At 39.4% G+C, this 22,449-nt stretch overlaps 2 protein-coding genes across 4 annotated transcripts in view; one reads left to right on the top strand and one right to left on the bottom strand.

Annotated features, from left to right (window-relative positions):
- The window catches only part of LOC111603983, a 188,527-nt gene that overhangs the window by 112,854 nt on the left and 53,224 nt on the right, over positions 1-22,449 (top strand). The window lies entirely within an intron of this gene.
- Positions 1-22,449, bottom strand: part of LOC111603972 — a 39,183-nt gene that overhangs the window by 10,461 nt on the left and 6,273 nt on the right. For all 3 annotated transcript variants that reach the window (XR_002751713.2, XM_023321815.2, XM_023321817.2), the window contains exons 2-9: positions 18,959-19,086; positions 14,314-14,663; positions 13,644-13,816; positions 12,201-12,266; positions 9,740-9,880; positions 9,490-9,619; positions 4,416-4,552; positions 1,303-1,447 (exon numbers count right to left, since the gene is read on the bottom strand). Coding sequence is in view for 2 of the 3 variants with exons in the window: in XM_023321815.2 (XP_023177583.2) it covers positions 1,303-1,447; positions 4,416-4,552; positions 9,490-9,619; positions 9,740-9,880; positions 12,201-12,266; positions 13,644-13,816; positions 14,314-14,663; positions 18,959-19,022 (1,206 nt within the window). In the remaining variant the exon portion in view is untranslated. The remainder of the gene's footprint in view (positions 1-1,302; positions 1,448-4,415; positions 4,553-9,489; positions 9,620-9,739; positions 9,881-12,200; positions 12,267-13,643; positions 13,817-14,313; positions 14,664-18,958; positions 19,087-22,449) is intronic.

The raw sequence follows: 22,449 nt of genomic DNA, 5'->3' as shown, positions 1-22,449 counted from the left end.
TGCGCCCCGCCTTGTCGGCTTTGCCGCCTTGTGCCATTGTCTTTCTGTCACAATTGATAAATGTCAGACAACCTCGTGTCGCCGGGAGTTTGTTTGTTTGCCTGTTGGCCTGCCGCTTCCGCTGTGCAAGTTTTTGCATACATATTCCACAAGTTCCTTTGCCCCTCTATCTTGCTGGGCTAGTTCGCTCTGTCTGCTTGCTTAATAATTTAACACAACATCCGCTAGACTGCGTGCTGCTGCGCAATTCGCACTTGAAAATTGGATCGGAATTTATGCACTCGTTGCGGTTAGCTGCCATGCACTAGCCAAACAGCTGGGCCACATCCACAACCCACATCCACAGTCAGTGCAAGTGCTTGAGCCTCGGCTAAGTTGCAGTTTGGAAATCGGTGCAGCAGATTTATGAGCAAAAGTTTTTCTGCCCAGCCCTGCAGATTAATCGAGCAAATTGTATATTTGGCTAATTTATGTGCCCGGCTCTTTCTGGCGTGCAATGTCAGCCTTCACTGTCAACCCAATCCCTCCTGCCTGTATGCTTGGAGTGCCTAACTAATATTTGCAATAATTTTATGGTAATGTTAGAATAATACTCTGTGGAAATATAGACTTTGCCATGGCTAGATATACCTGATTTCTTACAATTTTGCTTTAATCAAATATTCTACTAGTTAGAGAGCCTGATCTAGCCTCTGAAGTTTTCTTAAAATTAATAATTGTAAGCCAATATTTCTATATTTAAGGTCTTGATTACACATTCTATTATCATACCTTTGCCTGGATATTAGCTTAAAGAGTAGCAAAACATTTTACATCACCAAAAGTTTAATAACTTAAACTAGATATAATAATTTGTTGCCGTTGGCAATCAATACGAAGACGAAGACTTGTCTTTAAGCTCTCTTTCTCTTGAGCTACAGCATCAGCTTACCAATTAAAAATATTTTATGCAAATTCAGAGCACCTTGAAGGGTGTATAAGACATTTCTATTCTAATTTTACCTTTTAATGCTATTTAATACCCTGCAAGTCGGCAATAATTCGCCAAAATGCGTCATGATTAGAATAACAACAGGTAAGGGAACTTTGGTCGCGAGTGCTCGACTATGATATACTCTGCACCCTGCGAAGAGTTACTATTTCAAGTATTCCACAGACAGACAGACAGGCGAGCATGAAGAATATGTATTCAATCTGGAATGCCTCCTTCTGTTAGTTGCATACATTTTCAGGTTTCTATATAGTCGTGCCCATTCCGAGATGAATGCCTTTACCACTCAGTTGTAACACTCAAATACTTACGCAATTGACAACGGGTGGTAGAAGTGAGGCTGATATAGCAACGCCAATCAGCGGCCCCGCAGAACCCTGAAGCAGGGCAACAGCCACGCCAGTGCCAGATGTTAAGGCCCAGAGCACGCCCATCCACAAAGCTCGCACATTGCCCCTGCGAATGGAAGTAGCGGAAGGGAATTATATATTGAAAAGTCAAAGAGAAATTAATTAAAAACACAAAAAAATGCCACCAAATGACAAATGCCACCTGTGAGCCAAACGAAAATTGAGTTAAGTTCTGCTGAGAGCTGAGCACTGCGAAGTGCGAGCTGAGAGCTGGACAGCGAGGGCTGTGGCTGGCATTTGCTTATCTGCGCTGTCAACTGGACACGCCGCCAGGTGGCGCTGCTGTTCACGCTGCTTTTTCATGCTTTTCATTTTGGTTTTGGTTTCTTTTTTCGCTGTGTTTAAATGGGAGCTGGCAACTCGCAACTTTGTCAAGTGTCAGCGGCTTTTGTTATCAGTTCCGGCAAGCGACCTTGTCGCCGGTGCTGCAGTCATTTGGTTGTGAAAAATTTGAAACTTTTCATTGTGCTGCTTTTTGATTCATGCACCTCATTTGCGCCTACATGGCAGCGCTGGCTTCTATTTTCCAACTTTGCTTGATTAATGGCCCTCGACTTTGCTTACATTTCGCGTTCGCTGTAATTTTTCCCTAAAAAAAATGATACATTTCACTTTTTATCAACGCAACAACTTTATTATGCGCCGCAATTTGCGCTCAATTATTGTTGAACTCGGCGCCTGTCCCCATAAATTAGCAAGTGCATATTTTACCTTTGCCAAAAGCCTCAACGAGATAGTCGACCTGACTTTTGCGAAAGAAAAATTAGAATTTGAAATGATTCTGTTGAAGAAAATTTTGGTTTTAAGAGCCTTTTTGAATGCTGAATTTCCATTTGAAGTTTCTGCTGGAATAATGGCAACGAAAAAACTTCCTTATATGTGGGGAGCAGACAAGAGTCTTACTCTTTTTTTTAACTGTGTTAAGTCAGCTGTTTAAGTTATCAATAATATTCAGCAGTTAACATTTTTGGCAAGATTTGTCATCAGATTCTGAATCCTCTTACGTCTGCTGAGTGAGTGAAAATAATAAAAATATTTGGCGTAACTTGGGCTTATTTCTTAGTGAGTCTAATGAACATGAATTAATTATTGATATTTACTTTTTTCTTTACTGTTTTACTTTTTTATATAAATATATTCAGGGATATTTTTAAAAATTCTCTTTTCATTAAGGAAGCAATTCTCATATTAGCTAGTTTAGACTTCAAGAAGCGACTCTCATTTAAGACAATTTAGACTACGATTTTGAGAAACAAAACAAATTAAATCTTTCTAGTTCGAACTGTCTCTTGTGTGCATTCAAGCAGATTAAAAAACCTGCAGTATTCCCTCCAATCAATTCAACTAAATATAAAAAGTATTGCAACTAAATCGCTCTTGCCTTATTCCAAGCCCAGTTTCGCCTAAGCTAAATCAAAATAAGTCCAATTTACTGTGCAGCCTTCAACTTTTAGCTAGCAGCACGTGAATACAGAGATTACAGCTCCAAGCGGTTATCAGTTTCAGTATAAAAATGCCTGCAATTATTAGACCTCAATTCGACATTTCGCCATTTGCCAAGCATTGACAGGGACAAAGCTATTTTCACGCGCCACAATTGAGTCTGGCGTCCAAATGGTCAACGTGTGTGAAATATCCGTATATACAATGAGCGAGTGGGAGAGGGGGGGAGAGAGGGAGGCAGATACCTAGCATATGGTAGGCAATCAGACAATCTGGCCTTTTGTTAATATTATGATGATTTGTATGTGCGGCATTGTGTTGTTCGTCTATGTGTATGTATGACTGTACGTCTGCACATTTAGCTGTCAGATTTGGCAGTCCATCGACGGGCCGTCTGCCTATCTCTATTGCCCGAGCGGGGGCCGTCTGTCCTTTTGTATTATTATTTTAACAATTTATTTTGCGCAATTAACACAATTGCCAACACACATTCATTACGCACAGCTTCCGGGAAATACGCGTGAGCTTAATTTATTGTAGTGGCGTTTGGGCGTTTGTATGGTGCGATGTGGTGCACTGTGCGCGCGTGTGGGCGTTCGCCTAAGCCTGCCTATTTGGCCCACTGGCATGAGAGATTTACGCAGTCGGCACGTGGCGTCTGCAAGATTTGCGCTTTGTATCGTCTGGCGAACAGACAACAACAAAAAAAGCAAGAAGAGGATGAAGAGACGATGCTATAATAAATGTCTGCTCATATACTAGCCAGGCGACTACAGTAGTCTCTCAGGCTGAGTGGCTGCGGCGGGTGTTTGCCTAATGAGCGCACGCCTCACATTTCGCTCGAGCTGATCAGATTAGTTGAATTATTTGCAAGTAATTTATTAGGTTTTCGCTCATAGATTCCCAGCTGACTTCAAGTCTTTGCCAACTTTTGGAATTTGCATGAGCCGATGCGTAATTAACATACTTAATGGATTTCCATTTTCAATTCCATTTCCATTCCCATTTCCAAGCGGAATCAAAGCTGCTAAGCTAAAAAAATAAACTTGACTTTTATAATACCCTCAGCTTTAATTGAAAGCGAAAGGTTCCATAATAATTTTGTTTGTTGTTCCTTCTGCTAAGTTTCTCATTTTTCAGCTTCGCTAATGAGTTGGTCGCTCAGGCAACTAATCTTTTGAAAGCATTTCCTGAGCAGCAAAAATTATTTTATCATAAATTTGACTCTGTGGCACCTGTGTGCCATACGCCAGTTAATTTAACAGCAATTGAAAGACTCAAGACTCAAAAAAATGGGACAGCTCAGTTTTCCTTTTGATCGACATCGACAATATGTTATCTGTTGAGTTCAAAGACAATGTTCGCGCTGAATAGCTCTTCAGTTCCCTGAATAATGAGTGCAAGTAAATTCTTAATTCGTAAAGAGCCCAAAATAGACTCATTTTTATATTCATGGCTCAGCTAATTTACCTGGCATTCTAATTTGTCCGGCAAGACGTGACAAAGTCGAGCCAATCTGTAGCGTTTCTTGTCTGGCTGATTAGCATTGATTGAGGCTCTGCGTCGCTTACCTGCCGCGCATCTCCTCCGTGGGCCAATCCATATTCTGACCCCAAGGCATTTCGGTGGTGCCCAGAATCAGGCCGAAGCAGAACCCAAAAACACACGAGATCAACATTCCCAGGCCCAAGGATAAAAAGCCAACGCGCTGCAAAAGAAACAAAAATTATAAGCAGAATCAAATTTGAATTGTAAATATGCCAGGCCCGAGGATACCCTTTACTTTATAAAATACTGATATTTGTGTTTGCCAGCCGTTAAGTATATGCAAAATATATACAAATAGAATTTTCTATTTAAACAATAGCTTCAAGCAGCTTTATATATTTGAGATGACAAATGCTTCGCTGTTTGCCCAGTCACATGAATTGAAGAGTTAGAGTGGGTTAGTGGATTCAATAGCACAATAATATTTTTGTGTCCTCAATGCAGAAAGAATTAAATATTTTCTTGAAATACAAGAAAAATCTAAATAAATTTGAGAGTAGGAAGTTTGAGTGCTCTGAAGTGAAGAAAAGCAAAAAGAGCGACAAAGCTTTATTCATAAATGATGCAGATAATATTTAGATCTATAATAATTTAACATTTTTATATATTTATGGATTTTTTAAGAATATAAGAATAACCGTAAAAGAAATATTTGCTATATGTTTAATATGACTATAATAAATGAAATGGCTAACAGAAAATGGAATAATAAATGTTGCTGAAGAATGAATTCTGAATATGGGAAAAACATTGAGGATTGTGATTGTCATTGCTCAGCCAAATTTCTATATAAGAGGTATCTGAGGTATCTGGTCTTATTAAAAACTTATGTATAAAATAATATTTTTTAGCGAAATTTGTATTCAAAGAACTAACACATATGAATCGCTTGTATCAAACTGAAAGTTTAATCAGATAGATAGAATTAACGTTATTGATTCAGTGCTTGATGCTGATCTAGAAAAGTTACGTATTATTTTCATATCTTCTGAGAGTAAAGCATCTTCGCAGAGAATTAAATAATTGTCTCGGCATTCGCTTAAGATAAGAAATAGTGGATATTAAATTTGCCATTGTGCTGCAACATGGTGTAAGGAAGACAGACAGCAAGCAGCACTGACAAAGATAGATATATGGCTAAGCAGACAGAGAAGGGAGCTTGCATGTTGAACGCCAACTGACGCCAGTCAGCGACACTTTAAGCGATAATGTAGCATAGTTGGCACAGATAGTGCGAAAGAGAAGAAGGGGCAAGGGGGAGAGCCACGCGATGCGGGCAGCGAGAAGCGCAGCGAGTGGGTGCGTGACATGTTAACCCAAATTTGCAGCCACGCAGCATAATCTGCTTTTGGCAGCTGCATACACAAAACGAAAATGTTCTAATGTCAGCCAGATGATGTCGCCGACGACATCGTCGCCGTCGTCGTCGTCTTAGGGTCCAACCTCAACCCTCAATGCAAACTGACAACTGCTTAAATTTGCAGAGCTAAAAACTTGAAAGTAAACTGCATTTAAAGAGCCTGCCACAACAGCATTTGCCAAGAGGCATTAAAGCAGAGTGCAAGGAGAAAACTTTTCAGTTCGTGTGTTGTCTTCGGAGTCCTATCGTCCTCATCCTGCCTCCACCCTTCGCTCACATTTCATTTGCAGGTATGCTGCGTGTAAACAACGCGCCAGCGGCTCACTGGGCGTATGAGTAATGTGTAAAGCAATTGCAACAAATTTAAATGGCGTGCAAATATTTTATAGCTTGCATATGCATTGCACTCGTGTGTGTGTTTGTGTGTGCTGCCCGCAGCTGCAGAAAAAAGTGCATTTCAATAACATTTAACGACTTTTGACAGATGCTGCCATAAACATTTATGCATAAAGACAAAAGCATTTAGTTTTCATTTTGCCAAACTTTACGATTATTTACCAAAATTTTTATTTGTTTTTGTCCTTAAATTGTAATTGTTATTCACATATTTTTCAATTTTTACATATTTTGCGCATGGCTCTCAATTTTTATGTGCCCGCTGGGCCGAGTAATTGGCATTTTTGTGTGAAATGGTTTAAACGCTTTTCCCAACATTTCCGAAATGACTTTTTCAAATATTTACTAAAAACTAAGCTCGTCCCCTCTCACTCACTCTCTTTGTCTCTGTTCACTGGCACTCTATATTTTTGTGCTTAAAATCATGAAATAAGAAAATGTTGCATTTTAATTTAGCAGCTCCTGAGAGTAGGGTGTGTCAGAAGTGATTTCTCTAATTTTCTCTGGCATTTTGTTGACACATATTTGCCTTAGGCTGCCTATGTAATACAGTAAACAAAATGTTACAGCAGCTTATTAAATATTTTTTGGTTTTTGTTTCATGCCTGAGTCACCCTACTGTAGCATAGCTGCTGCAACTAAAGCTACTTCACAAAAAGAAAACAAAATTGCGACAAAATATGCTCGTATATTCATTTCAATTAAAATTTAATTGAAGTACACGACATCCAACAAGACATGTGCTTAGAGATACATGTGTGTGTGCTCTTTGTGTGTGTGTGTGGTGTCTGCAAAATGGTGTCAGCAGACAGCAAGCTGCCCCCAGGGTAAGCTGGGGAGTGGGCGTCTGAGCCGCAGTCATTAAAAGCGCTTGCAAAAGTGTTTGCCTCATATTTGTGGCGCCTTGTTTTTTGGACAGTTTCTATTTACTTTCAATTATGATGTCTTACACGTTGTGAATGTGTTTATCACAAGGCGCACCTGTGAAATTTATGAGTCGCAGCACGCAGCTTGCAGCTTGAAGTACTTCAGCGGACACAGACCCGAAATATCTTTTATCTATCGCTGCCATAGAATTCAAATGTTGTTATTGCTGCTGGTTGACATTTATGGCAATGGAAACACTACAGACTGAGACACAGATTGCGACAAAGATAGAGACAGAGAGAGAGAGAGTGCGGCAGAGACAGAGATGAAGAGCAACTGCTGCAGTTGACGTTAAGTTTTATTTGCGTCGAGTTTGGATAATTCCTTGAGTGGTTCTTTCTTTTAATTTAAGTAGCTTAAGTCTGTTCGCTGAGTCTTTGGTCAGACGATGAACTCTTGGCGCTCGTCGCTCTTATTTATAGACAGTAAACAAAGCTCGGTTTGTATAAATAGCAACATTTTGAATTTGTATATTTAGGCTTAAGACGTTCACAATTCCTAAGAATTTGTGTGGCAGCAACACCTTAGAATTTGTAGGTCGGATAACATTAAGCCCCTTCATCCGCCTGAATTAGGGAAGATTTTTAAAAGGAGCAGGGTAAGCAATTCCTGTGCTAAGTCCATGTAGATTAGTTACAAATAAATGCTTAAGACTAGATAAATTATTTTAAGTTCTTTCCACAACTCAAGTCTTGTCTGAGCTGGCTTCAAGATACATGAGATATGAATAGAAGCTGTCAAATTTGCATACAAGTCAGTTTTAAAAGAAAAGCAAAAGGTGAAGCGATATTTTATGCTTGAGTTAAATTTACCATAAGAATACTTAAGCTTGAAATCTTTAAGCAAACTCCTTTTGAGCTTTAATCTTTCCATTCTGCTTCAGGAAATGAGGGGAGCATATTTACTTTCTACTAAATTGGATTTGTTCGATTTGGCAGTCCTTTACCTTTACGGTTCGCTACTCTCAAAAATACGAACTCGGATAAACATACATAAATACATATGTATGTGGTTTAAATTGTATGTGAGGCTCATGTTTCTATTGAAATTTGAAAGCTTTTGTGAGAACATTTCAAATGAGTATTACTAATGAGGTATTCTTAAGCCGGGGGCTTGCAAATGTTTCTTGAAGTTTCACCTACTAAGAACTAAAATATGCCTTAGGCGTTCTTAACTATTATTATTATGATTTTGAAACTGCTGTTAAAACTTATTTGATTGAGCAACTGAACTTATGTTTAGCATTATTTCTTTCCTTTAAGGGTCATTTTTGTCTCTTCACCAAACGAAGCTGTGAGTCATCAAAACATATTTGCAGGAAACGGTGCTTGTTCTCTTTAGGATTAAAAAGAAGTGTAGCTTATAGGCAGTGATATCTATGCTAGGTAGACATAAAAGAAACACGCTAAAGTTAACATTAAGGCACATATTAGGGATGCTTTAAATGGCAGGAAAAGGCTTTGGGAAGCTGACTGACTACAGCAAGATGCAACTGTTACAGCAACAAATAATTGAGACTCAAACTCAAAAGTTAGAAACAAAACAACTTGATATGTACGTTAGTTAATTATATATAAAAATTTGTTAAATATTCCTTTCAATGAAGATTCTGTTAAAAATGAAAAATTAATTGAAATCTCGAATGAGTTTTTCATTGCGCTTTCTTCACTCTAGTTTCCTCTTAGTTTACTTGGCAGATGAACTCACTTCACCCTCCACATTAACTACCCTAACAAGTGAGTTAAATGCAATATGGAATTGGCGCCGAGTGAGGGCATTCATGTAAAGCTATGCATGCAATTAGTGGCTCAGCTGGAAGAGCGCATTATTTATAGAAAGCAGCGCGAAACCCATTTGTGGGCACATCATCGAGCTGTCAATAAAGAACTCAAAACGCGCGACGAGTGTTACCACAAAAGTGTTGAAAATTTGTAACAAATTCGCAGAAAATATTGTCGTCATGTGTTCGAATGCTGATGGGGGGCGGGGCGTTGGGTGGTGGGAGCTATCCTGTGGGAAGTTTGCGTAGCTTTTCATTTCCATTTACATTTCACAGAGCCAGTGCCTAGCAGAGGCCAAACGAGCTGCCAACGAGCTGGCATAACAATTTTCGGCGAATGGCTTTTATTATTTTCATCTGTCACTTTTCCATACATAAATCAGTCCACAAAGCGCCAAAGTGTGTTGCGAATGGATTGCTGGGCCCGAGCAAACTGCATTCAATTTCTGACTCGATCTCTATTTGGTTTTTATTTGTTTTATTTTTTGTACAACGCGCTGTTGGCAAGGGCCACACAATGTGTTGCCTGCCAGACACAAATACACACAAATAGACAGAACACAAAAGCGAATCGAAATGGCTTTGGCCAACCGCAGCAAATATCTGCTATAGCAACAGCTGCTGCTCCACTTACCATTAGCTCTCTGTCCGAGATAATTGCGCCAAATGTAATTGACATAACGGGACCCATAAGCGGGGATACCAACATGGCCGCAACAATATTCGGGGAATTATTCTCGACCAAGCCCAGGGCTGCCAAAGAGCTGCAAGATGCAACCACCCACGCACACACAGACACACACAGACACACACACACATGCACACATGCAGACACTCACATTAGCAATGGCTTCGCAATGAATGGCATCTCGGTTTGTACTCACTCGGCGGTTACAATTAGCAGCAAGTAGTCAAAGGATAAGGAGCCACCGGCTCGCACGCCATCCACAACCTGTTTCACGGTTAGTTTCGATTTAATCGATTCCACAAAGTTGTTCCACTTGGAGGTATCCTCGGCATCATCGCTGCAACGGTTAAATAAATAAACACCATTTGGCGTTCATAAAACCTAATGACAAATATTTATCGGCGCTAATGAGGACATAGCGAACATTTGTGCAATTGTCTAATTGCAACATTATTTTTAGAATGTCTTCGAGCAAGAAGAGAAGCTGCTAGAAGCTGGCTTTAAGTTACATGAGGCGAATTATGAAATATCTACTTAATCTATATATATGTAAATGTTTTCGATTGGTTTTTAAGCATACGAAGCCGTTAATAGAGAGATAAATTTTTAGACTAATTTACTGTTGTTTAGTACAAAAAGGCAGGCAGATGCCTGCGCTTCTTTTTCTCTTTGGGAAATCAATTATTGAACTGGGCTAACAAATGGTATTTGAACTAAAGCGAAACTTTCTATTGGAATACGTTTTTGGGAAGTATCTTAAAAGAAGATCGCTTGATATTTGTGTATACTTAAGAAACATCTATGATATGAGTTAATTAATTATTATTATTAATCCACATATAATTGAATTTTGATTTATTTTTTTTAGTGTCATAAGTTTAAATTAAAATACGCCAATGAAATATATTTTTAATATCACTAAAATAATTTTTATTGAATATAATATTTTATGCCATAATTTCTGCAATATATATCATGGCTAGCATGTAGAAGACGCAAGCTGAAATAGTTCTTAGAATCCTGACCATCATCGATTTAAAGGAATTCTGGACCAATGACTCTGCCAATTCAAAAAGCGCACCAAACAGAAATAGTTTGTTGATGTAATGGATTTCGACAAACACTTGTGGATTATGCTTGATCCAAATGCGATAGTTCTGCTTATTAACGTAAACATTCGTTCACAAATGGTCATCTCATGCACGCCACAAAATATACGAAGTGCACGTTGTGTTTGACGAACATTACTATATTGATAAGAAATTTCAATAATTTGCCAGCATTGCATTCATATTAATATAGCCTTTATGAAATGTCTAACTAAACTTAGTAAAAGAAACTTTTAATGTCATATAAAGCAGTCTTGCTAACTCAAAGTTGTGCAGCTCTACAAAGAATTTCCTTTACTTATCGATTTAATATAATATAATATAATATAATATATTACAATATAATATAATATAATATAATATTATATAATATAATATAATATAATATAAAATATAAGTTATTTTAATTTGTTAAACAAGTTTTCATATAAAGAAGTCTTGCTAACTCAAAGAGTTGTGCAGCTCTACAAAGAACAATCTTTCTTTATAGATTTAATGGAAAATATTAAATTTATTGATAATTTGGAGTAAATTTAAATTGCACGTGTGCTAAGACGCGCTACGTAAGACATATATACATATGCGACAGTCTAAGGAACAAGAAGACAGACGAAAGGACAGAAAGAGCTAGATGCATGGGGCTAGATACACTGGGCGGAGCAAGAAGCTTTTGCCTGAGCAGCAAAGTGAATTGAATGTTTTATAATATATTAGTTCTATTATTTCTCTTTCACATTGACATCATAATTATAAACATGCAAGTCTTAATAGATCATAAAGTTAAGCAAAGCCAACCTTTTCGATGGCGTTGAAGCATTTAAGACTTTTCGACTATAAATCTCAAAGCTAAAATCAACAAACCCGAATTTTGTTGTTTATCTTATATGCAGGTCTCTGTGTTTCGCCTGCAAACTAAAATTTCTTGTAAACGAATGAAGTCATAAATTATGTGCACTAGGCAAATGCATTTAACCTTTCGACAGGGTTAAAATACCTAAATCGTTGGCTTTCATATGCAAATTTCATCATTTTCACTTTTTGCTCGAGCCCAGTCTAGTGTCCCAGGCACAATAGATTCGCATAGATTCGTTCAAAGCCGCAATATACTTGGACACAGGCCAAATGCGATGGGTTCGCAGGCCACGTTCTATGCAGATGTGAGTGAGAAACCGAAACTCAATATGAGTGGGAAAGAAAGAGAAGAGAAAAGAGGATGTCGGCGACCTACTTGTCACATTGCCAGCGGCCAGAGAAACAAACAATGCCGCCGAAAGTGAAAGACAACGGGTGAAAGTTAATGAAATGACAGACGCCTTTGCTGGATGCCCGCAAAAGGAACGCGCTCAAATTAGTTTTTGGCAAAGAAACAGTCTAGGCAAAAGCCAAGCAAAGCTGAGCCGAGCCGAGCCACACACGTGTCTAAGCCAGACAAAGGTGCTCCAAATAAAACTGTACAAGCGAGCTGTTAGCAGCCACAAAGGAAATGCACACATACTCAGACTCTGATTTGAGAGTCGCACTCTAGCTGGAACGGCTTCTCGCACTCACCTGTAATCGTCGCGCATGTTGGAGGCTTCTGTGATGGCATCGTAGCTGACGCTGCATGGCAGAACGCTGTGAACGAAACGAAGAGTTGAGTGGAGTGAGCAGATTGCAGAGAGCTGCAGGATATGCATTTGAATATGGAAATATTTTTACAGCTGGAGCAGCAAGTCATGCATGTGGCATTGTGCACTTAGTTGACTTGGCCAGTCCAACTGTCAGCAAGTTGTTGCAGCCTGCGGGTTGCAGCTGCTGCCAAGGATCTGGCTGCACTTAATTGCATTCTGTGCGCATTAAACAGCTTAAATATCACTTTTCTCATCGAATTCATTCCATCCCTTGAGCTGCCATACACTCCAAGGTAAACACAGTCTCTCTCCTTGGTTGACTGGCCACACCTTTGGCTGCATTTTAATGCACCTCCTTAATGCCATTAAATGATTATCACACCTGCTTGTGTCGCCTGTCGCAGCATCCTTGCAGCATACTTGCTGTGTTTCATCTTTCATTTGTTTCGCACGGGCTACTTAAGACTGCTCATTGTTTTGTACTTAATGCCAGGCAGCCTCCGGCTAAATTTCAGGGGGCCAGGAAGGACTTGATTTACCTGACTGAAGTTTATTTGACACACAATGCATTCAACGCAGACTCAAGTGCTGCCCTCTTCAATTAGCTGCGTGTTCTCTTAATTAGAATTTAGCTTTTGAAACACGAAACTAGCTTCAGGTCAAATTTTCATTTTTCACAAGTTCCCAGAAAGAAAACTTAATGCATTCCAAATTATTTCTAGCATATCTAGCAGATGCGGTTTATGACTTGCAATTAAGAGTTAACATTTAAATTTCATATAATTTGCAGCTAGTTGAGTTGAGACCTTATTGCTCGCTCTATTTGCATGCCATCGGATTTAACGTAGAAGCACATGGCTTCCATCTGCTCTGCTCCGCTTTTGTTGCTCTATCAACGTCCGTTTGGCTCAGGCCTGTGCGGCAGCATTCAATTTTCAGCTTGAGTCTGTCCAGCTGTCCAGCTGTTCAGCATGGCAAATCGATTTGAGACTCGCCCACAGACCGACTTTGCTTCAGCTATAGTTTGCAGCTGCATCTCCAGCTAGTCGTCCACGTGATTCTCGCCCGGAGGCAATCAAAATATGAAGCTGCCCGCTGCCAACCGCTGGTTGGCAAGCCCTTAAAGCCCTGGCAACTGCATGGAGTGGTGCCGTTGGCTGAGCTTAAGCTGCATTTTTTATTAAAACCTAACCGGGCAGAAGGAGCTGTTGTTGGAAAGTGGAAGTGAGAATGGGATTTGGATTTGGAGCAGCTGTTGCATGAACGTTGGCGACTTGTTGACTTGCCTGGCACGTTTGCTGTTAGCAGTTTGCCGCTTGCCGCTTGCCGCTTGGCGTTCGGCGTTCGGCGTTTGGCGGTGTCTTTCAATGTCTCAACTTACCTGACACTGGAATTCAATTTAGTGCCAATGCCCAGCTCCGTTAGACAGTGGAGCGTCGTCTCGCAGGCATCGCCGGCCTGCAGCGGGAAAACGACGTGATGGAAATAACCTTTTTTGCTCGTCGTCCAAGTAACGTGCTCAATTTCAAGCTTGACAAGTAACTCCTCGAGTACCTGGCAACGGAAAAAGCAACAACAAGTACCTCAACCAGTCCGTAATAAACGAAGACACGGCCCTTGTTGATTATGAATCTGAATTGGATAGTCATCAGTGCGCTGAGTCCACGCCCACTGCCCACTGCAAAGCTGCGCCCATCAATCTCTGCTCGCGCATCTTCATCTTGCTGATTATCCGACTCGGACGCGGACTTAGATTCGGACTCGGACTCGAGCTTGGACTGCTGCTGCTGATGCTGCTGTCACTGTCACTGTCACCCACACTTGTTGGCTGACCCTCATTCATCAAAATCTGCGTTCTACTCGAGCCAAGACAATTTGGGCGCCATTTTACATTGTTCAGCTATCGGCCCTACCCGACTATGCACTGTGCTTCAGTCACGTTCCGTCCGGTTAAGTGCATCCCCAGCACAACAGGCTTCGAGTACCCTTGTCCCGCATCAAAGTCAACTTTAAGTGCTGCCCAGTCTTGGGTAACTGCCCAATGGACTCACCTTTTCAAGCGGCACCACTAAATTACGTCTGTCCAGTGGCACGGCCGGCGTACCAGTCGCAACGCCACCACCGGCCCCACCTGGCGGGGCCCGCTTAGCAGCTGCTGCTGTTGCAGCAGCGCCACGACCCGGGCTGGCACCACGCCCTGCACCGCCCATGCCGCCACCGCGTCGATACTTGGGCACATTCTTGTCACGTAACTCAACTTCGAGTCGGAGTATTGCGTTGTTATTTTCCGGAAGATTGATGTTCAGATTATTGTTACCACTGGCCATTGGATGGAGCCCATGGCCAGCAACACCACCCGCCGGGCCAGTCTGTGGCTCAGTTAAAACATTATTTGAAGTGCCTTTGAGTAAATGAAAAGGTAATACAAATACTAGACATTCATACATTTGCTTTCTACCTAAGCGTATAATAATGGATCAAAATTGTGTGCCATGAGACGTGAGACGTGAGTCGTGAGACATGCGTTACGAAGGGTCTGCAGCATTGGAATACTTGAAACAATTGCACTTATGCAGCATGATAATAACAGCTTGATATGTACAACTGACAAGTCAATGACATTGATATGAAGTGCTTATGTACAATGACTGTGAGTCCTAATAGACAAGATATTTATACATGAAATCACTTTGACTCTAATGAACTAACTCTCACGTTTTCAGCACAGTTATTGGCTTATAATGAAGTTATTGAATTATAATGAATAATAGAGATACAATTATTAGAGTTACTAATAATAGAGATACAATTTTTTTAATTATAAAAATTAGCTAAATATATATATAGGTACAAACAGGCAAACAGATGAACAGGCTGAGCTAGCTTAACTCGTCTTTTGCTCCTGTTCAAATACCTTAAGGAGTCTGCACTCCTGCTTCTGAAATGTATACTCGTGGCTATCGTCTTATAAAGAGTTTCGGTATTCAGGATAGCACTGAGGGCGGCTCAAAACCGAAAATATTATATCTGCCATCTTAACTTAATTTTTTTTTTTCAGTTTGGACCAATTTTGAATGATTGAATGAATGAATAATTAAAATACTAATAATAATTATTAATATCAGAAAGTGAAAACCCACTGATTTATACTATATTTAAATACAAAGCCTCATTTAAATGTTTTAATCAAAAATTCTATAGCTTGATTAACTAACCAGAGTAATCAAAATTCTATTATAGCATTATGAAATATATATAAAATTTAAAATGGAATTTTTATATATAAATAATAATATTAAAAATTAAAAATTTTTGCGTTGATTTGTCAGGCATTTTATTTAACCTCGCGGCAGCCAGAAATTATATTAGAATTAAAATATTACATAAAATAACCCACAGAGGCGTCTTAACAAATATAAATTTATACATGATTTTTATTTTCAAATGTGTTTAATAAGCCCTACTTTTCAGCATCGAATTGTGAGGTAGAAAAGGTCCACAATTGAGCTGTTAATAATATTTCATGAAAATTTTATTTCTATCGATAGCAGATATTGAAACGATTTTAAATATGTCATAAAATTCCCATAAAGGCTTACTTTAAATATCATTCTCATTTGTGTTCTATCAACACAAAAGTAAGGCTCTTTAAACATTTAATAAATTGTGGCACAATTTGTTTAATTCCATATAATTACACGATTTATTTTCTAATTAGCGAAATTTGCTGCGCCTGAATTTGTTAAGCATTAAGCATTTTATAAATATTTGCTTTCTGTGTCTGGCCGAGGTGGACTTTGTGCTGTGTTTAAATAGCAATTGACCGCAGAGCTCTAAATAGCTGCGAATACGGCAATAATTAAATTGATGGCTTAAATTAAACAAAAATCGGAAAATGTTAATTATATAATTTATGCAACAGTTGGCAAAAGTAATTTCTGACTGCTGGCCAAACATAATTTAATAATTATTTATTATCTATTTGCTGGTCCGTTGTCCTCAGAGAGCGTGGGGCCCAAAGCTCCACTTGAGCTAAATAAATAGAATTGGCAACCAAAAATCAAATCAAGGCCTACACAGAAACCACACAAGGAATCACAATTTATTTGCCATACGCACAGCGAGACAGACAGAGAGAGAGATGGAGGAAGAGAGTGAAAGAGAGGGAGAAGCAATACCATATAAATCCCCAGGCATTGACAAATGCCAAAATAGGGCTTAAATGAGCTTAGGTTAGGGCAGAGCATTAAATTTTGCTATGAGCCAAGTCTTTGTTTCACTTTTGGGCCACTTGTCCCACAAGTAGCCAAAGCAAGGCCAAAGAGGGAAGAAACTTGACTGCGCTTCTGCCTGCTGCCGGCTACTTTGAAGACCTTGCAAATTTCTGGGAACGCTTTGGCTTGGCATTGAGCCCTGTGATTTATGTCTGACACCTCTCCCAGCTACCGCGATGACTTGACACAAGTATGTACATGTCAAGTGGTTGTGTTTTTTCTTCTTTTTTGCTCTCTTTTTCGATGGTTGAAGGTTGCTCGCTGCTTAATGCTCATTTTTGCATTGGAAAAAGTCATTTATTTAAGTTTGACTAACTAAAACTTTGTTCACGCCCTGCATTCCTGCCCCTTGCCTAGGCCCATTCGGCCAGTCATAAGCCTCAGGGTCATTATCAGACGGGATCTAGCCGTGGTGACAGCCAAAATTAATGATGCCCATTGAGCGCATTTCGCTTTTGGAAGCATTTAAATAAATATTTGATTAATAACAGCAGCCAGCTTCACTCAACGCCAAATCGAACCTGATAAGTTGACATATTTTTTCGGTTCCTCTCATTTTGTTGCTGTTTGCTGTTGTCATAAATTATGGTCTCTGATCGGTTTTTATTGTAGGCATTTTTGGCTTCGATTATGATTAATTAAAAGCCATGCGAGCCCTAATGGCAGACGGCGATAAAACTTGTTCAAGCTATAATTTATCTGCCTTCAAAGATATTCAGTATCTTGGCCCAATAATTCTAATATGTGAAGTTTCTTTTAGAATTTCTTGAGTATTTTATGAGTGTTCTCATTACAAGCATATGGGAGTCCTTTTGCTTATCTAATTGTTGTTTTAACTTAAATATTTAATTTCTTTTCAATATTCTACAAATATATGTTGGCTTCTACAAAGATCCAACTTCAGCATTTTTGATTTAAATTAAAAATTCAGAGTCAAATCCCCAACGAATTTTACTTTTCTCATATTTCATTTAAAATTAAATAATTCTTTTTTCTTTATACATTTCTATTCACTTTGTTCATCTGACTTTTTTAATACATTTCCCTAAATAATATAAAATTCAAAACTCAAGGCGTGCGTGTGCCTCATTGGGAAAATTAAACAAATTAAGTTGATCCACTTATGCAAAATGTGATTAAGTTTCATTGCGTTTGCTTTAAGCCTGTGTGTGTGTGCCATTTGCATCCTCAACCTTTGCAGGTGAAATTTAACCTCTCAGCTCGCTGGCAACTTGATGTTTACACATCCAGCTTGCGAGCAAATAAACATGCCGCAGCCCCGCTGCTCCGTTTACCGCATCCATTTCACATGCTAACACTTAACCCCACTCGGCCTGGCTAATTAAAATTTAATATTCAATTTTTAGACAGCAAACTGTTCGCCGTTGAAACCTCTTTAAGTGGACGAAAAGCAAAAGCAAAAAAAACCCAGAAAACTTGAACCTAATGCTCAACAACGACCCTGGAATACCCTTGCAGATAGAGTGCAAAGTTCTTGAAACCTATGTTATTAGATAGGAGATGCTAAGAAGAGGCTTTGTAAGATTGGGTTAGTCTTGCTTAAAGTGTCTTAAGTACTACTCTTCTCCTTCAGAATCTGTTCAAATTTGTGAAAAATAATTATTTTACATTATCTCTCTAAGTCACTTTGCCTTGGTAATAAAAATATATACTCTATTAATTTAAGAAATATTTTAAGAAGATACAAAAGTATGTACAGAATCCTTAAGTTCTTTTCTAAATATATGGATTATTTTAGAAATATTTATGAAATATTTTAGAGTTCGATTCGGATTCAGCACATCAAAATTATAAATATGATAAAGCATCTGATCTACATGCAGAGACTAAAATATTTAGATTATGAACAAATATATTTATATATAAGATATTCCACATATAGGATTTATATATACTTAATGGATTCACAAGTGCCTTCTACACACTACAGGTCACACGCTTCATGCTAGTATTCAAATACTCTCTGACAAGAGAACAGTGAAAAAAGGATACAGCCCGTGCGGCTGCATGTGTGTTAGTGTGTGGGTGGGCGTGGCGGGTGGTGGTTTCTGTTGTGGGTAAATTTCGAGGCAGGCTTTTAGGCGCCGAGAGCAGTTTTACACTTTTACGATGTCATAAAATAATTAATAACGCCACTAAACAACATAATTACGCGCCTAAGCACCAGTGCATGCAGGCGCAGGCAGGAAGCGGATGTGGATGTGGATGCTGATGTGGATGTAAAAGGGGATGTGGATGTGGATGTGGATGTGAATATGGATGGACATGTTGGGCCAGCAGGTGGAGGCGTGTCACAGCACATTGTGCTGCATGAGAGGCAAGCGAGTGGGAAGCGAATTTGTAACTTTCTATTTAATTAGCACTCGGCGCTTATTCAATTTCTTGCGCTTCGCCCACTTACCGTAAATCAGCTCCCGCTCAAAGTTCGCTGTCGGCACGACGATTAGGAAGACAACGCCAGGCATTTTGTGGATGATACCTCCCAAAGTCCACCGCTGCTCCTTCAAGGTGATGTAGCAACGGACGCAACTGTGAACAGCAAAAAGCAGACAAGTGCCCATTTTAGTTTACAAATTGTTTGCTTCAAGTGGGCTCTGAGGCTGGGCCGGCCATAGGGGATGAGCAGCAGGGCAATAACTGGTCGCAGCCAGCTGGAGTACATTAACATAAAACCGTCCTGCTGCTAGGCCAAATATATGCCACACCCACACCCACACACACACACACACAACATTAAAACTTGGCACTGCTCCTGAGCTTTAGAATCTGCAATGCCAAAATGCATTCTTATCGCTAGCTCCAAGCGAGAGCAAATCGTAAAGTTAGTAATACAAAATAAGTTAAGATATTAGATGGGATACTCTTTTCTATATACTACTTTATATATAGACTTTTACCCAGTACTGTTTGCCTACAATGAGTACGCCTGCTGTAACATATATTAATATTACTAATATCCGTATACTACGACTCCGTAATTATTATTAATAAATCTATTTCTACGAGCTACTGTATTACATCTTCTAAAATTATTACAGTAGTAGAAATAGCATAATAAAATATATAATATATTAATATAAAAAGTATTTTAACTGCGACAATTTACCTGTTGCACTACTTCAACTACTTTATTACTATTTCTTTCACTACTATTTCTACTAGTACAAGAACGGGTCTTCTATTCCTTCTCCAGCAAATACCTTTATTCCGAAAATTTTCCATAACAAAATGTACAATTTTATGAAATTCACTAAGGGAAACTCATTTGCTGCTATAAATGCCATTTATGACTATAAAGCACTCATCCATCTCTAATGAGAACTGCAGAGAACGGCGTCCTACGCAAGTCTAAGCCAGCCTAATTAAAGGACCCTCGAAAAAGTTTGCCTTCATTGTCGGCTCTAAACTCTTAACTTTGTTGCAGTTAAACCCTATTAGGCAGCAAGTTTGCAGCCAAAAGAATATTTGGCAGTTTGCAAGAACCGAAGCACAGTTGGCATCAAATGTCTTACTTTGCCTTGGCCGTCCTCGAGCGTATTGTATTACAAGCGTTGCCAAGCTGAGGCCCCAAAAGAGTATTGTTTTCTTCGCAGTGCCGCAGCAATGAAAAAACATCTTAATTAAAATAGCTGCTGTCGCTTAAATTTGCATTCACTCTGCTCTCGTCTGCATAATTATTTAACTTTGCGAATTTCCATTCGGAATTTTTCCTTTATCAGCCACACACTGAATAAATCTGCAGCAATCTGTTCCACACAGATTTTCCGCCCTTTCACATTTGAATGAGGAGATTTAAATGTCATTAGCGCAGAGCTCAGATTGAACTGATATGAGTGGCCCTCGCTAAGGAGTCCATGTGCTAAATGCGCAGCCCAAAGGGAATTATGTGAAACTGATACTAGGAGCCCTAGCAGAGGGAAACATAAATAGAGTAACATCATCCATAATGTAAAAGTAACTCTGGTATTTCCCTATGTTAAAATGCTCTATGAGAGCGGAACTTTAACTGCGGCCAGTCGGAACTTTAATCTGATTGTAATTTTTTTTAATTTGAGAGCCCATTGAGGGAGCGTCTGTTAAACTTGCCAGCCGCTGTGAAAAGTTTTTAAGCAAACAAAGGCGATTTTTTCGCCACATTTTCCTTTCCTTAACTTGCAACATTTTCCCCAGCAGGCGCAAACAAACGTCCACGCCATAGCCGGACCGCGCCTGTTCGTTTGCTCTTCGCGTCTTCATGCTGCCTCTTGTTAACTTTGCCACTTTTCAGCGCATTGACTGTTGCACATTACTCTGTTCTTTTCTTTTTCACAATTCGGCACTTGCAAGTTTTCATTTTTTGTCCAATATTTATAAAAAAATAAAAAAGACAACAGCGAAAATGCGCCGAGCCAACAAAAAACCCTTTCATATTAACCGAAAATATTTATTTTCCCGCAATCTGTTTTGGTTTTTTGTTTGTTTCTACTGCACTTTCTTGATTAATTCCATAACTATATATTTACATAAGTCGAACGTGAAGTCGACGACATTGCCGGCCTCCGCTAAAGTGTCAGCCCGTAACATTTCGGACTTTACTTTACACTCAAGTGCGACCGTGTGATGATGCCCCCGGGCGTGGCTAATTTGTTCCATCGAGGGGTCCCCGTTGGGGCCCTAATTAGAGCAACAAAATTGCATTACTTTTGCACTTGTGCAATATAATTGCCAAGGGCACGAAAAAGAAAAATATAATAATAAAAGTAAATATTAAAAAACTAACGTAGAAAGTCGTTCAACTGGTGCTGGGGCATTCTTCGAGCACGTCTCGAAGGCGTGAACAAAAAGAAAATTCTGTAATAACTACCGATAAGAGGCTGATTGCCGCCACGACTCGCATAGTTTTAAGTTTTGCCACGCTGCCACCTCGTCCTCGTCCTCGTCCTCGTCCTCGTCCTCTTCAATAACTGTGTTTTGAACTCGACTTCTTAAAACGTCCGGCAAAGCGGAAAAAAAACGAGGCGAGGCAAGTTTACTTTTGTTGTCAGCTTTGATTTCATGGCTTCCCTCCTCCAGCTGGGTCTTAAAATTTTTCTATTTTTTCCTTACTCTCAGCTGCCACATTTTACAATGCTTTAATGTTGTGTTAATTAAAAGAGCTAATTGGTTACGTCTGCGTCGTGTCGAAAATATGTGTGCAGCGAGTGTGAGATTGTGTTCCAGAGAGTGGACCTGTCTGGGGGCTTAAATACTTTTACTTTAACTGTCTGAATTACATTCTTGTCAGCTGCGAGTATAGAGCAGCAGGAGCTGCCTGCAAGACTTGACTTTTAGCATATACAAAGTATTAGATAATATTGGGAAACAAGTGTCAATGTTAATTCTTATAAATGAATGGACACATTGGACTCTTTTCTTCTTTTCTACATCTCGTCTTGCGTTTCACTCATTCTCTACCTCGCTCTCTTCAACTATCTCATGATCTCTCTTTCTCACGATCTTGTTCGTATTATCTAACTGTCTCAGTCTTATCACATGTTCTCTCATAACATCTCTCTATTTATGTCTCTCAATTTCTCTTCCTATCGTCTCACTCTCTCTCTCTTTCGCTCCATATCTCTTTTCCTCTATCTATCTATCCATCTATCCATATCTCTCTCCCTCAGTCTCGCTCTCTTTCCTCCCCTTTCTCTCTCTCTTTCGCTGCCTCTATAAATCTATCTAACTGTCTCCATATCTCTCCATCTCTCTGTCTTGTTTCTTATATTCTAGCAATCTCTCGTGCTCTCTCTCTCTCTTTCTTTTTTTGTCACTATCTCTGTCACATTCTTCCAATATCTCGCTCTCTCTCTATTTCACTCTCTTGTTTCTCTTGCTCTCTCTCTCTCTCTTATCAAACATTCTCTTTCTTCCTCC

Source organism: Drosophila hydei, unplaced genomic scaffold (assembly GCF_003285905.1).
Source record: "Drosophila hydei strain 15085-1641.00,03,60 unplaced genomic scaffold, DhydRS2 tig00000149-arrow-pilon, whole genome shotgun sequence".
NCBI lineage: Eukaryota > Metazoa > Arthropoda > Insecta > Diptera > Drosophilidae > Drosophila > Drosophila hydei.
The sequence above is the reverse complement of the archived record's forward strand: the minus strand, read 5'-3'. Positions and strand labels throughout refer to the sequence as shown.